Source organism: Dromiciops gliroides, chromosome 1 (assembly GCF_019393635.1).
Source record: "Dromiciops gliroides isolate mDroGli1 chromosome 1, mDroGli1.pri, whole genome shotgun sequence".
Classification (NCBI taxonomy): Eukaryota; Metazoa; Chordata; class Mammalia; order Microbiotheria; family Microbiotheriidae; genus Dromiciops; species Dromiciops gliroides.
The window spans coordinates 39,563,641-39,576,570 of record NC_057861.1 but is presented as its reverse complement, the minus strand read 5'-3'; the positions used below and the strand labels follow the sequence as shown (position 1 = coordinate 39,576,570).

Sequence of the window (12,930 nt, the reverse complement as noted above, 5' to 3'; positions counted from 1 at the left end):
TGTACATGCCTATGCATACATCATGTAGGTCTTTGAGACCCTTACCCACAATAGTCCCAAGAGGCTAGGCAGTAGAAATGTTGATATTCCCATTTTACAGATTGGGAGACTGAGGTTACTAAAGATTAAATTGCTAACCCAGGTCTTCTAACTTCAAAGATCAGTGTCCTTTTTCCTTTTGGTCACCTGCTGCCCATAAGGTAGAATTTAATCCTCTAGTGAAATAGAGCCCCCCAAAGGGAAATGACTTACCCATGGACACTGTGGCAGACAGAGTCGTGTCTTTTGGCTTTCAAAGCTCCCAGTTCTTCCTCCTTTCCCTTCTACTTTTCCTGTTTTGAACCACAGGAGATGGAAGCATCAAGGTGATCAGTGATTCCTTGGGAAATCCTTACTTCACCCTTTGGGTAAGCTGAGGTAACTTCTACAGGAGACTAGATTTTAATGGTGGCATCTTAGAGGTTATCCAGTCTAACCCCTTTATTTATGACTGAGGAAATTACATTCTCAATCTTTAGCAGGTGATGCCAAGAGGCCCGTGGCACAATCCAGATGCCCTGATCTGCTTCCATCCCACAGCATAGGCTCATCTCTTGCCACTGGGCTCCCATGAACCCGGAGGAGATCGAGGCTGACAACTTTGCACAGCCCTGCCTCCCTTAAATCCAGTTGACTCTCTAGTCAAGACATCACCCTCCCGTTGTCATTGGTCTTCTTCAAGAATGAAGGATGGAAAAAAACCATGAAGGATGAATAAACCAGCAAGCAATTGTTTCAAAGGAGCAGTCATTGGGAGTGCTACCTCTGCAAGGTGCTGCCTGGTGATAAACCTAGAAAAGAAACTTATGCTCCCCCAAATCCTTGATGTGGTAAAAGGTTCACTTTCAAAAAGGGATGTGGTTTTATTCATGGAAATGACATTAAAGATGGCTCATCAGCATTTGCCTTTGCTTCCTGACCAGCTACAGAAATCTAAGAGTAGCTGTCTTCTCCCTGTTCGAATGTGAATGTGAATTCTTGAGATCAAGCCTTTCTATTTAGATCCCTGGTACTTTGTACACAGTAAACACTTAATAAATACTTTTCCATCCATTTCTTTCATTTATACAGATAGTAAATGGAATGATGGTCTTTGGCACCATTCTGCTAGCTCGCATCCCTCTAGGCAAATGCTGCTGACTTAATATCTTCCAAAGAGGACTTTTAGGAAAATCCAGGTGAGTCTGAATAATACTGACCTACTGGTGGATGAACAGATGCTGAAAAAACTTTAATTCCTAGGGAAGACTGGTACCCAGAAACCTAAGGATGCCAAGTGAATAAGGGAGAGAACTTTGTAAACTGTAAGACAACATATTATTATGAATATTTTAAAACTTAATAGCTGTATGACCTTGGCCAAGTCACTTAATTGCAGTTTCCTCATCAGTAAAATGGAGATAATAATAGCACCTACCTCCTAAGGTTATAGGTGAGGGTCAATTGAGATATCTGTATATGTTCACTACACAGTGGATATTATAGAAACGTTAACCATTATTACCTATATCTGCCCATATATGTTTTGGGGGGGGGGGCAATGAGGGTTAAGTGACTTGCCCAGGGTCGTCACAACAGCTAGTAAGTATCAAGTGTCTGAGGCCCAATTTGAACTCAGGTCCTCCTGAATCCAGGGCTAGTGCTTCATCCACTGACCACCTAGCTGCCCCTGCCCATATATTTTTAATCTTTTAAAACAATTTTTAGGGGGCAGCTAGGTAGCACAGTAGATAAAGCACAGGCCTTGGATTCAGGAGGACCTGAGTTCAAATCTGACCTCAGACACTTGACATTTACTAGTTATTTGACCCTGGGCAAGTCACTTAACCCACATTGCCCCACAAAAAAAAAAATAAAATAAAAATAAATTTAAAATTTGATCTATTATTTTATTGGTGAATAAATTCCTTCTACCAAATGAAGACAAGAACCTCTTCACCAATTTAGAATCCTGGAAGAATTGCCTGTGGGTACTGAGAAAATGCCGTGATCTACAGCTACATTTTCAGATAAAAATTAGAAGATATTTTAGTTCCATTTCCAATATTTGCATTCTTGCTGTAGTGGTCTTAACATCAGAAGAGCTGGGGGGCAGCTAGGTGGTGCAGTGGATAAAGCACCAGGCCTGGATTCAGGAGTACCTGGGTTCAAATCCGGCCTCAGACACTTGACACTTACTAGCTGTGTGACCCTGGGCAAGTCACTTAACCCCCATTGCCCCGCAAAAAAAAAAAAAAAAAATCAGAAGAGCTGGATTCAAATCCCACCACCCATATTTACTAGCTGGGTAACCTTGGGGCCTTTCACTTGGACCTCTCTCTCAGGGAAAGCTCAAGGGAAGCTTTCTCTGAGCTTGCTTCCTCATCTCTGTGCATTTTGATTGGCTGTCTCCCAGCTCCCCAACGATGCTCCCTCTCAGTCCTCATCTCTGCCTCTTGGCTTCTCTGAAATCTAAGCTAAAAATCCACCTCCTGCAAAAAAAACTCCGCAACCCTACCTGCCCCTCCAAATATTTCCTGATCTCCCTTATTGCTTAGTGCCTTCCCCCGAGTTAATTTCCAACTTAATTGTGTATGCATGTACACACACACATATTTCTAGATATGGATATATGTGTCTGTATACATGTCTATATATGAATATGTATCTATACCAGCAGGCATATGTGTACATAGATGTATCTATAGCAAGACACAGATACACATATGTATTTATGTATCTGCAGACATATCTATATATGCATTTGTAGAGACTGTCAGATACATGCGTGCACACATATGAATATACAGACATATCTATAGATACATAAATGCATGTGTGTATGCATACATCTAGACAGACATAGACACATACCTGTATTTATCTGTATATGTATCTCTCTATCTGCATATGTATACATATATGCATCTACATCTATCTGGCTGACGTCTATTCATAGTCATTTGCATGTTATCTCCTCCATTAGACTATTAAGATACTTGAGGGAAGGGGCTGGGTTTTGCCTCTCTCTATACCCTCAGCATTTAATGCTGTCCCAGGCACATAGTAGGCACTTAATAAAGATTTATTGCAAAAATGGAGAGCAAAGCTTCTTACAATCTAGCTCACAGAGCTGTGCTAAGGAAGGCGCTCAGTCAGCCTGCCAAAGGGCTAGAGAAATAAAGAGTTCCTGTTATTATTCCAGTATTTGGGATTGGGCATTAACCCCACTTCTGGTGCTACATGCACCTGAAGGTTCTGATAATGTGATAAGGTTAGAACTGAATGCCTGGTCCTTATCCCGCTTGGGCTCCAGAAGCATGTGGTCTTACAGCATTAACCTCAGTGGGAGGTATAATGGCAATGATGTTAATTCAGAGTCAGAGGACCTGAGCTCTAATTCCAGTTCTGCTACTTCCTGAGTAACCCTGGGCAAGTCACGTAATGTCTTTCGACCTCAGTTTCCTCATCTGTAAAATGAGAGGTTTGGTCTAAACCAGAGAGCTAAGGCTGAAAGGGGCCTTAGAGGTCATCCTCATTTTATTTCATTTTTGTGGGGCAGTGAGAGTTAAGTGACTTGCCCAGGGTCACACGGCTAGTAAGTGTCAAGTATCTGAGGCTGGATTTGAACTCAGGTCCTCCTGAATCCAGGGCCAGTGCTTTATCCACTGCACCATCTAGCTGCCCCTGACCTCATTTTAGAAAGAAAAAAAGTGAAGCCTTATGAGATCAAAGTGACTTGCTCAAAATCACACAGGTGTCAGAGGTAGGATTTGAACCCAGGTCCTTGGATTTCAGAGCCACTCAAGTGCTCAAGTACCAAACTGCCACCCTTTTGGGTCTCAGTTACAACCCGATGATTCTAGAATCTCCAAAAATTGGCTTCTTAGGAAACCCACTTTTTGGAGAAAAGTAGATTTTGAGGTTTTATGTCCAAAAATACACCCAAAACTTTTCCTCCCCTACCCCTTAGTTACATTTACTCCTTAACCCATTTCCAACCTCCTTAGCCAATCATTTAATTAGCCACTAGCTTTCCACAAGCAGAAATCAAGGCCAAACCACAGGATCCTGCAGGCCTCTCTTTAGTTTGCTTCACTGAGCCAGGAAAGTCTGTTTGACACAGACCTCAGACAAGAAGCTTACAAAACAATGCTTCCTGTTTACTGAACAAACAGGTTATCCAGGACGAGTGGGTCCCAGCTGAATGAGGCAGACTCCAATCCCCCAGAGTTCCCTTTGGCTATGCCTAAACTGTCACACTTAAGCAATGGGCAAATGTTTGACCCCTAACGAGTCCTTAAGGGCAGTTAGAAACTGATTTTTCTGAGGTGCCCAGCCTGGAGAAATCTCTGGTTTCATATCTAAGTCCCTTTAATTGATGGGAAAAAAGGGGGGGGGGGAAGGTTGAATGGTGCCTTTGACTCGGCCAACACCAAAGGCATCTGTATTTATCGGCTTGGGTTGCCGCTTCATTGCTTCTGAGCAGCCAAGAATAAAATTTCTCTTCCAATGCTGGTTCCCTCCTCTTGGATAAGCCAACGGTCTTGCCAGCAGTTCTCCCCCCAATTGTACCCAAAAGCTAAAGCTGTACCCTAAAAGACCACCATTGACCCTTCTATTCCATCAGCCCAGCTGGAGTGGAGGGACACGGGACTCCAATTTTGCTCCTTTCTCCAAAGGACACCAGGTACATTATAAGAAATTGCCCGTCTCCCCTGCTCCTCCTTCTCTGAAGACATGAAAAAAAGATGCTGCTAAAGCAAGATTACCGCCAGTGTGTGCTCAGTAAACAAGGCTCCGTTTGCCTGAATTGTCCCTACAACCGACCTCTCGTGTTCAGTTGCCAAGATTCCCCGGGAACAATCCCCTAACTCCCAGTGTTGGCCGCATGCAAACTTCACTATTCCACCGCCCTTGTAATCCACATCTCTCCTAGCTAGGAAGGGCGATCAGCTCACGTCTATAAACCGGGGAGCAGCCTCCCCCGTGCCTGCAAAGTCAGTGGCCAAGAACAAAGTTGCCTTCTTAGCCCCTTCGCTCTCTCCTGGGAAAGGGAAAGTGGCCACCACAAGGGGACTATCAGCAAACTAAAGAACATATTTTATTATTTTTTTAATAAAATAGTGGAGCATGAAAAATAATCATATGTTACAAATATATACAACTAAAAAAACGGCTTTTCCAGCACAGCGAAGAGCATCACAATATACAAAATTTTCCCTTTGCACACCCCAAGTGCTTCAGTATCTATTCATGGCAAGAATTTGTTTAACAATGGAAAGAGTCAATAAGCTCTTTGGGTACCTTTGAATGATCCCTCTCTCTCCTCTCTCTTTTTTTCCACAAATCAGTCCAAACTTGTATAACATTGGCTTGATTTCCATGAAAAAAGCCACAAAATGTAACGCTAAAGGGTTTCGGAGGGCCAGACCTCTAGTTCTTTTGTTAAGAGCTTTCTTTTGTGGTCTTTATGTACAGCAAAATACTTGTTTCTTTTTTCTTATTTCATGGTGGGAGAAAAAAAATGTATTGCACATAGTTTGCGTGTGTATGCTGCCCAGATGTTTGCGGTTCTGTTTTGGGGTTTTCTTTTTTGGGGGGCTGGGGGCGAGGAAGTTTCAGTTTTAGCGAAAAAGTTTTGCGGAGGCTATTTTTAGTTCTTTCTAGCCTGTGGAGAGTTGTTAAAAGAGGGTTTCTTGGCTTAGGTTGCTACAAAAGTTGCTTTCTCACATGGTGAAGGCCGAGACGTGAGGGAGGGCCCCTGGAATGGTGACTTTTGCTTACCGAGAGAAGTATGGGGAGTTGGGGGAGGCATAGGGAGAGACTTGGGAGAGATTGCTTTGCTAGCCACAGAAGTTTTCTCTTCCTTTGCTATTGGCTAAGGTAGATGGAAAGCCCACTCAGATACGACCCAGATGTGTATTTTGCATACATATATATGCACATATCTACATATATGTATACACACATATATAATATGTGTAGATAACATATATATATATTTCCCCAACGAGCTACTTCGAATCGGTAACAAGAGGTCACTTAACTGGCAATATTTGTTTCGCATTAAACTCAAAAAGTACATTTAACTTGAAGTGTATGGAAACATCCTGAATTTCAGGGTAATAATATTTTTTTTTAAACTTTAAAAAACCTCCCCCCCCCCCATACCGTCTGAGAAAAGCACCAGGGTTTAGTTCCCTCGCCCTTTTCCTGGAGTCCTGTACAAGTCTTTTTCAGTGGGGAACAGCTTTCATGAGCTGTTTAGTACCCGCAGTTCCGACCGTTCCTCCCCTCCCCCCCTTCACACGCAGGTGGGTGGTTGTGTGGCTGCTTCGTACTTCCCGTGATGACCTTTCTGGGGGTGCTGGGCTTTTTTGTATATTCCACTGGCTGTGATCACCGTGGTAGGTTTCCTCCTGCTCCTCTTCTTCAGGCGCCGGCTGCACACGTTCTGCCAAGACTGCAACGTCTTGGAAGTCCAGATCCACACTCCGCTGGTGATGCCCACCACCAGCAGCATGAACATTTTGACCATGAAGATCTCCACGGCAGGGATAGAGCTGCTCATCAAGCAGTCCGGGGCTTTAGTCTGGTTGTTCACCCTGCATTTGTGCTGGGCTGCCAGCACCTTCCAGTAATCCATGTTGAGGCGCTCGTAGAAATAGCAGGCGATCACGCAGGTGGCCGGCACCGTGTACAGCACAGAGAAGACCCCGATGCGGACCATGAGCTTCTCCAGTTTGTCTGTGTTCTCACCCCCTGTCTTCATCACCCTCCGGATGTGGAAAAGGGCCACGAAGCCCGAGAGGATGAAGGAGGTGCCAATGATGAGGTAACAGGCCAAGGGGACCAGGACAAAGCCGGTGAGCGCATTCACGTCCATGCTGCCCACGTAGCACACGCCTGTCAGCTCGTCCCCGGCCACCCTCCTCATCACCAGGATCATGATGGTCTTGACCGCGGGGATGGCCCAGGCAGCTAGGTGGAAGTAGCTGCTGTTGGCCTCGATGGCTTCGTGGCCCCACTTCTTCCCTGCGGCCAAGAACCAGGTGAGAGTGAGGATGACCCACCAGAGTGAGCTGGCCATGCCAAAGTAGTAGAGGACCAAGAAGACGATGGTGCAGCCCGTGCTCTCCAAGCCTTCCTGGATGACGTAGAGCTGGCCGCTGTCCCTGTCGCAGGCTATGCTCTCCGCCCCGGCGAAGAGGCGGATGAGGTAGCCCACGGAGTAGACGCAGTAGCACATGGAGAGGAAGATGATGGGGCGCTCCGGGTACCTGAAGCGGGGAGGGTCGATGAGGAAGGTGAGCACGGTGAAGGCGCTGGAGAAAAAGCAGAGCACCGCCCATATGGCCAACCACACCACGGCGAACTGCTTGTCGGCCCGGCTCCAGTACACGTCCACTCCTGGCGTGCAGAGGGGCGCGCAGGATGAGCTCTTCTCCACGTGGTGGAACTTGCCCGGGTTGCTGCAGCCCGAGCGGCCCAGGCCGTCCTTAGGCTGCTGCTGCTCGGGGGGACTGGGGGGCCGCTGGGGCCGGAAGAGCGGCGGGAACATGCTGGAGCCGCGGGCCGGCTCATCGGAGCCGTTGTTGGGGGCTTCCATGCACAGATAATTGGGATCATTCTTGTTGGGTAGCTTGCTGCAGTCCAACGAGTCAGGCCACTTGAAGTTGAACTGTTCCATGATGGGGGAGCACTTGAGCCGGGCCTGCTCGCACATGACCCGGCAGGCGGGGATGGGGGTGGAGACTTGCTCGGTGCACATGGGCGCATAGAGAGAGCAAAGGAAGAAGCGGAGGTGGCCGTGGCAGCCGTACTCCACCAACGGGGCGAACTCGTGCAGCTGGATGGCCGCCTCGCGCTGGTTCTCGTGGCCCATGAGGTTGGGCATGCGGGTCATGTTGTAGCCGATGTCTTTGCACATAGGGATCTCGATGGGCTGGCACTTGCCCTCGCCTGGCCGGTCGATGTCCATGGAGCTGATGGCCGCGCACGCCCCCACCACCTGCAGCACAAGCCAGAGGCGGGGACCCGGGCGGCTCATGGCTGCGTCGGGTCCGGGGCAGGGAGCGGGGAGGGGAACAGTGGCAGAAGCGGCGGCGGCGGCGGCGGCGGCGCCCGCCTGTCCAACAAGGCTACACTGCGTCCCGCGGAGCCCCGTCCGGGCAGGCTCAGGCACTCCGCCGGCCGCGCCGCATCAGAGCCCGAACGCCCGGAGCCGGGCTGCAGCAGATGCCCGCTGCGCCCCTCGGCTCCAGCCCCAGCTCCGGCCGCAGCCCATGCCCGCCGGGGGCAGGGCAAGTGAGCTGTCCGCCCGCGGCGCCGCGCCTCGCGGAGCAGAGCCCCGAGCCGGCTCTGCGGCGTCGGGTTGTAGCGGACTCGGAGTTTTTGCCGGGCGAGGAGGAGGGGGGAGGAGAGGAGGGGGACAAGCAGGCCAACTGGCCACGAAAACAAAGTTTGCAAACAATGCGGCGCGGAGGGGCGAGCAAGGCAAAGCCCAGGGAGCTCCTGCAGCGCCGCCTCCAACTCACTGGCGCAGCAAACTTTCCCGGCCCGCCGTCTGGTAGCCGATCGGTTTTGGTCTACGGGCTGCGCGCGCGCCCAGCTGCAGGCGGGGCTGGTGGCCGCGTAGCTTCTCCGGCTGGCCCGGGGCAGAGGACGAAGGGAGCTGCCCCAGGCACCGACTGACCCCGCTGTCCTTCGTGGCTCAGCAGTGCGCCGCCTGAGCCCCAAGCTCGCCGGCTCTCTCCAGCTCCGCTGCGGCGGCGGTGGCGGCTGTGGCGGCGGCTGCTGCTGCTGCTGCTGCTGCTGCTGCGGCTGCGGCTGCTGCTGCTGATCCTGCTGATCCTCCTCCTCCTCCTCCTCCGGCCAGAGCTGGGAGCAGCTGTTTAGGGGGTTGCGTCCCGGGATAAGGAGACGCTGAAACAGGGAAAGGGGGAAAAAAAAGACCAAGTGGTGGCAGAGCCCGCCCCCCGGCTGCCCGCCCCGCCCCGCCCCGCCCCCGCCGCTGCTTTGCATGAGAAAGCCGGCGCTGCTACGGGGATTAGGGCGCTGAGCCGACCGGGACTCCCGCGGGCCGCCGGGCTCCTCGCAGCTCCCAGCCTCTCGGCTCAGCGCCGCAGGGATGCCGAGCCCCCTGCTGGGCGCAGGCCGGCGGGCCGCAGCTCTCTGTCTGGCCCAGAGTCTCGGCCCGCTCTTTGAATGGCTTGGCCTCTCCGCGCATCTCCTGCATGTGCCTCTGTCCATCTGTCTCCGGCTCTTTGGCCCTCCCTCCTTCTGTCTCGGTGTCTCTGCCTCAGTCCTCGGCTACTGTCTCTGAACGCCCATCCCCCTTCCCTCTCCCTTTCTCTATCCCCTTCCCCCCACTTCCCCGGACCCCCTGGGACGGCCGCCGCTGCCCCCAAGGGTCAGGGCCCTGAAGGGGGAGGGGTGCAGGGTTGGAAGGTGTTGCATCTCTTTCCCAGCTACCCCCCTGCCCCCCGCTTTTATGGTGGGTTGGGGGGGGGGCGGAGGGCGCTTTCAAGGGGAGGTGGGATTTGCTTTTTATAGCCCCGGCCATAAACCCCTGTGAGTTCCTCTCTAGGCTGGGTACTTACCAGTCCTTGGGCCCGGGGGGATGGGTTTCCTTTGATATTTCAAAGAGGAGAACTAAAAGGATGGGGGTGGGGCTGGCAGTATTGGGATTTTGGGGCCTGAACAGCCGAAAACATTTCAGGGACAACACCTCCTACTTCTCCGAAGAGGGGGGAAGTGGAGGGAAAGGTTGTAAAGGGAAATTGTTCTCTAAAAAATAACTGAGGAAAATGAGACTGGCCTGCGGGGTGGTGACCACTGACCACGCCCATCAAGTCCGCTCTTATCTCGGAGTTGATTTTTGCTAGCTTTACTCTTTTAAGTCTCTAAATCGTCATTGTTTATAGTATTTCATAAGGAGGAATGCATCCATACTGCTTCTTCCTCTGTTCCTGTTGGTGCAAGATGAGACTGGAAGTAGGCCAGGGGACCACCAACTCCCAGAGTGAGCTTGGTGGCCATACATTGACCCGAATTAAGTTCATTTTGTTCAAAGGCAAGGATCGAATTTCCCTGCCCCATTCACACCTGGCTCTCGCCCGATCCTGGGTCACTGCCACTTTTATTCAGTGGCCAAAGACAATCACAGGAATCCCCCCTCCTCCCTCCCACCCTCACTCGCTACCTCCCCCCCCCCCTGCCCCCTTACGCACACTCACTCACTCTGGGGCGAAAGCTAGCCTAAAGCAGGCAATTTCTGAACTCCTAGGGGCTAAAGTCAACAGGCCAGATAAAGCCCTCAGGGCATCTTAGAGAAGTAACCAAGGTCTCTCACGTTTTAGGATCCCTCTTAACCAGGGAAAGGATTGGAATTGTCTGGGAAAGTCACAAAAATCACACAAAAGCAAAGATATCTCAGTAGTCACTCCCTCCCCTCCCCCCCCCCCCATCAAGCTTCGGACTTTCTCCTTCCTTTTAAATAAGAAAGGAAACTTTGGGAAGAAGCTCTGTAGAAACACAAGACTTCAGCAACGCTTCAAGGATGCTAACGCTATGTATACGGAAAGAAAACGCTTTACTCGGTGAAAACGGGGTTCATCACCTTCTGTGCTTATCTTCCAAGATAGAGAGAAAGAACTGATTAGGGAGACGCGTGCTGCTGAGATTCCAGGTATCTCTGGGAATTCAGGAGTAGGGCATCTGGGAGAGAGAGCTGGCTGACCATTTCCAAAGGCTTTGTCAGAACTGTTCCCATTGGCCGTCTCCAAGATCACTGGTGTTGGTAGAAGCTGGTTTCAAAACCATTGAACTTTCATGCAGGAAGGGACAGTAGAGGTCATCAGATACAACTCTCTCTCTCTCTCTCTCTCTCTCTCTCTCTCTCTCTCTCTCTCTCTCTCTCTCTCTCTCTCTCTTTTACAGATGAGGAAACTGACTTCTAACTCTCCTTTCAATGCTTCTAAAAGGACACTGACACAAGGATTCCTTGTTTGATGTTAACTCATCCGTCCTGTACCTTTTATATAAACAAGTTAATGTTTACCTCATGTTTACCTCAACGTTCACACCCAGATAGTTATTATTTATAATAATACCTTATATTTATACGAGAGAACTTTCACATATTATCTTGCTTGATGCTCACAACCCTTTAAGGAACTCATTATTATCCCCATTTTTACAGATGAGGACACTGAGGGCCAGAGGTGGAAGGTATTGCCCTAAAGTTAAGCAGCCAGTGGCAGCCAAAACCAGAATTCACTCAGATCCTGGACCAGTCCTTTTTGCGTGGCCAAGTCCTATTGTTTTGCTTCTCTAGGAAGTTGCTTACAGAACCCAGCAGTTCAGTGTCTTTGGGAAATAATAATTGGTATGCACTTGCTAGGTAGGCTGGATTCACTTCTTCCAGATAGTGGAATAGGAGGTGAGGGAATAGTTCAGTTAAGACATCAATCTAGGGGGTGGCTAGATAGCACAGTGGATAAAGCACCGGCCCTGGACTCAGGAGTACCTGAGTTCAAATCCGGCCTCAGACACTTGACACTTACTAGCTGTGTGACCCTGGGCAAGTCACTTAACCCCCATTGCCCCCCCCCCACAAAAAAAGACATCAATCTAAAGTTGTGGCATCAGTTCTAAGCACCTTACATCTCCTAAAGAGCAGATCTTCTCAAGAAGACTTGAGTTCAAATCCCATCTCTGACACATACCTGTCTTTAGATCCTGGGCAAGTCACTTAACCTCAGTGCTCTAGCATATCTTGTTTTCCTTTATATGAATCACCATTGCTTAGCAGAGTTCCTGGTACATTATTACTCCATTAATACACGATGTATCTTGCGAGCTTTCTAAGACCAGTAGTTGCACAGAAGATGCTGACCTCCGTTGGTAGAGGGAGTTTTCTTATCTGGGAGTTTCCTATGCCAGAAAAATCACAGGTGTAGCAGTACCTAGCCTAGGAATTTCCTTGCCTCACACTAACCCTGTGAAGAATTTATTTTACAATTTACAGATTAGGAAACTCAGGCTTCGAAGGGTTAAGTGAATTGTCTAGGGTCAGACCATCAGTAAATGGAACAGGATTTAAATTCAGGGTCTTGTGTTTTCCAGGGTTCTTATTTTTCAAGAACCAAGAAATATGGTTATTTGTGCTACTCTAATGCAAAAATGAATAAGGCAATGGGTGCCAGTTTGTTTTCTGACCTTTTCTTCTTGCCTAAGGTCCTTCAAGACAAAATTTTATTCTTTCTTTTTTTTTTTAACCTTCCCACCTCTTCCCTGAAAGCAAAAAGATATATTAAAAACAAACAAACCGAGCTCCACTTCTTGCCCAGAGCTGTGTATTAACTGTTTGAAAAATATCTGTGAATTTTTTAATAAGCCATTTTAATTGCGAACTATTAGTATAGGGATAAGCACTTGAGATCAGAGTTTGTAGAAAAAGGTGTACACAAGGCGTCTTCTTGCCTGCCCATCCCCTGCTCAACCTAGAAAAGCCAGGACCCAACAAACAGGTCTTATAGATAACCAGCCAGCTAGCAGAGAGGGCTCTGAGAAATCAGCAACTGGAAGATACCTACCAATGAAAAGGGCCTTTTGATGGCTTCTGCTGAAAAGATATTGGATTTTATTTTTTTCCTGTGTGTGGGATTGGAGATGGGGGATTGTATGGAGCCGCTGGGCACCCCTGCTGCTTGGCCCAGGCCAGCCCGGGCCCCCCTCTGGCAAATGTTATGGAGAATTGGGAGGAATTTTATGGCTGTCTTTTCCCTCAGCTCTTTTTTCTTTTGTCTTCTTTGAAGAATGACTTTAGACATTTTATTTACATATTTAACCACAGATGAAAGGGGGGAAAGAAAGCACTAGGGTTTGTCGTGGGAATAGCTATAT

General features: G+C 49.0%; 1 protein-coding gene across 1 annotated transcript; it reads right to left on the bottom strand.

Moving 5' to 3' along the window:
- Window positions 1–5,098: 5,098 nt before the first annotated feature.
- Window positions 5,099–8,071, bottom strand: FZD10 (frizzled class receptor 10). Its single transcript, XM_043975925.1, has one exon. The coding sequence runs from the start codon at window positions 8,069–8,071 to the stop codon at window positions 6,326–6,328; it is 1,746 nt and encodes a 581-aa protein (XP_043831860.1). The 3' UTR covers window positions 5,099–6,325.
- Window positions 8,072–12,930: the final 4,859 nt, after the last annotated feature.